Source organism: Limulus polyphemus, unplaced genomic scaffold (assembly GCF_000517525.1).
Source record: "Limulus polyphemus unplaced genomic scaffold, Limulus_polyphemus-2.1.2 Scaffold5730, whole genome shotgun sequence".
Taxonomy (NCBI): domain Eukaryota; kingdom Metazoa; phylum Arthropoda; class Merostomata; order Xiphosura; family Limulidae; genus Limulus; species Limulus polyphemus.
Genome location: NW_013671340.1, coordinates 59,751 through 62,780, shown reverse-complemented (window position 1 = coordinate 62,780; position 3,030 = coordinate 59,751). Strand labels below are relative to the sequence as shown.

Here is a 3,030-nt window from a genome sequence, read left to right as displayed (position 1 = left end):
GGTCAGTCTCCTTTCGTAAGTGGAGCCGTGATATGTAGATATTACCTGTATATATACAATCAGTGAAGTACATTATCCTCGACATCTTGAAACAAGGTCGCTGTAAGCAACGTTTTCCACGGGCAATACTTGGTATCACCTATTTTAAAAATGACAAAAGAACGGAAGTAACTTGAAATAAGGTCAACTTGATAAGTTTTTGACCACCTTTTATGTAAAAAGCTGAATCTGAATGTATACAGAACAAATAATAGATTTACAATAAATATTATAACACTACTGTAAGAAGAAACCTATGTTATATTCCCATCCTACATTTTCATAAGGTTTACGTATTCACTTGAATTATCGTAGGATAAGTTTATTTTGCATATGTAAATACATGTAATACGCTATGAAAGTGTCTATATGTATAGGTCTTAATAAAATGGTCGGTGCTGATGATGACATAAGCTTGTTGAAAAGTTGTACATTTGTCTTTTGCAATAAAGTTTTCTTTATTGCCAATTAATTCCATCTCCAAACTTTATTAAAATGGTGGTCATTTAAAGTAGCTATCTTATGGTATAGAGAAAACAATTATTGCGAATAAATAAATAAATAAAGGAATGTGGTAGCGGTTGAAATTATTATTATTTGAAACTACCAGGTGCCACTCCGTTTCCCGCCTAATCAAACGAATTGGATACGACGTAGTTATTATAACATTCTTAGTTTTTTCACTTATATTTAAGTTATAAGGTTTGTGATTACAATAGCACATATTAGAAACGAACCTTTGTCATTTTCCTGTAACATTTAAATTCTGAAAATTTGTAATTTTAGAACTGTATGAATTTACCCTGTGGTTGTTTGGTTTTGTAAATATGAGTTTGTGGGTTGATAAGCACCGACCAACAAATTTGTCAAAACTAGATTTTCACAAGAAACAAGCTGCACATTTAAAGAAATTGGTATGTTAATAGTTATTCAAAGTCATGTTAATAAGAATCAGCATTAAGAAGTAATATTTTGAGTAACATGTAAATTAAATGTTAATAATGTCGATGATTGAAAAAAGAACAAGTTTCTCCATTTTCATTAAGACGTATAGTATTATAAGTAGTAGTATTATAATAGTATTAGTAGATTAGTATTGTAATTTAAAAGTATTCTCGCACAGTAACTTAAATGATACAGTGTGTGTGTGTGATGTTTTATTTGTCTTATACTATAGTATGCTTACTATTATTATTATGTTATAATGTATTATGGTCTTGTATGGTTTAAAGAATATGTAAAGCATTGATGCTACTAATAATAGTAATATATACCTGAATTATTCAGTAGATAAGCTGTTTTCATAATTATTTTTAATGTCTTAAACTGATGCAATATACCAACCCAAGTAACATTTACTTAGCCTTGTGTTTCCCTTTGTTAAGACTAATATGATTACTAGTGGCATAACTAGGTCTCCAAGGGGCAAAAGTAGTTGCTCTTCCCCGTTAAACTTTTTCTGTGTTTCAGAATGTTTTCCTCTCAATTCCAATATTCAAAATTTCAAATACCAATTTAAGGACTAGTCTAGATCCTGGGACAGTTGCTATTGATCATTACTATAAAGTTAGTAAAAATAATAGTGACAGTGGTTACTATACTTATGGGCATTATCAAGTTGGATCATTGGGGCAAACAACTCCCTTACCCCAACTACATTTTAATGGTCATTAAAAATTAAATTTAGTGCTGCAAAACCTGCCAGATGTATAATTATAATTTTATATTCGTAACCTTTTATGTTTGTTAATGTGACACTTGTAATGATACAGAGGTAGAATGTTGATTCCATAATGTATGAATAACAATGAAAATCACTCTCCTTCAAAGAAGGAGTATAATATCAGTTCCTGAAATATACTATTTCTTCTATTTGGTTCTGCTGTTTTAAAAACTAGGCCATGTCTTTGTTCTATTTCATTTTTATTCAGAGAAAAAGTTGCAACTCTACCAAATCACAGTATTCAAGTAATATAATTAACAAGATGGTTATAGATTGTAAGAAAATGATAGAAGTATAACAGTGTGTTAGACCTTATCTTATGCTGAATAATAAGTCTTTAACATTATAAGCTAAACTGGTTTGTTGGAGGGAGAAAAGAAAAACCTGCAAAAAAAATTCTGGTATAGAAGGCATTAATTATTTTTTAAACTTAGGCAGTGTGAGAGAGTAAAGGGGCAGATTTGACTAAAATGTTTAAAATAATTAAAAGTTTGGCATACTATCTTTTAACTATGTTTTCTAGCATGATTGGGAATAATTACTTGATTGGTAGGAATTAAGCTTATAGATAAAAGCTCTGGAAGTCTTAAGTAGGTTTTTATTTTCACTTGGCTGATTTATTTATAGAATGCTTCACTGGAAGAGCTAATAGTTTCCTAACATAATCATCTTTGGATCATTTAATAAACAGAAAAGGTTACATAAGGTTGTGTTATCTGACAGGTTCATGGTGGCGACTTTCCACACTTACTGGTTTATGGACCATCAGGTGCAGGGAAGAAAACCAGAATCTTATGTCTTTTAAGAGAGCTGTATGGAGCTGGCACAGAGAAGCTACGGATTGAGCATCAGCATTTTCAAACTCCTTCAAAACGAAAGATTGAAATTGTTACTATAGCTAGTAACTACCATATTGAAGTGAACCCAAGGTATTTGAACTTTATTAATATATCAATTGATAAGTTTATATTGGTTTAGTTATATGTTTTATTCTCTCAAATATTCAGTCAAGTTTACTTATAAGAACTTTTCATCGTACTATTAGGCCACTCTGCTGGATGCTTAATTTCCTCTGTTGGAAAACAAGTCACAATGGAAATGTAATGTTCTTTATTGAGAAACCAGTCAAACTGGATATTTAATGTCTTTTGTTGAGAAACCAGCAACACGGGATGTTTAATGTCCTTTGTTGAGAAACCAGCAACACGGGATGTTTAATGTCCTTTGTTGAGAAACCAGCAACACGGGATGTTTAATGTCCTTTGTTT

At 30.9% G+C, this 3,030-nt stretch overlaps 1 protein-coding gene across 1 annotated transcript in view; it reads left to right on the top strand.

The window, feature by feature from the left end:
- The first annotated feature begins 643 nt into the window (after window positions 1–643).
- LOC106472915 (replication factor C subunit 3-like) overlaps window positions 644–3,030 on the top strand; it is an 8,705-nt gene continuing 6,318 nt past the window's right edge. Inside the window, exons 1-2 of the mRNA XM_013933586.2 lie at window positions 644–953; window positions 2,486–2,691. Coding sequence (XP_013789040.1) covers window positions 867–953; window positions 2,486–2,691 — 293 coding nt within the window. The 5' untranslated portion in view covers window positions 644–866. The remainder of the gene's footprint in view (window positions 954–2,485; window positions 2,692–3,030) is intronic.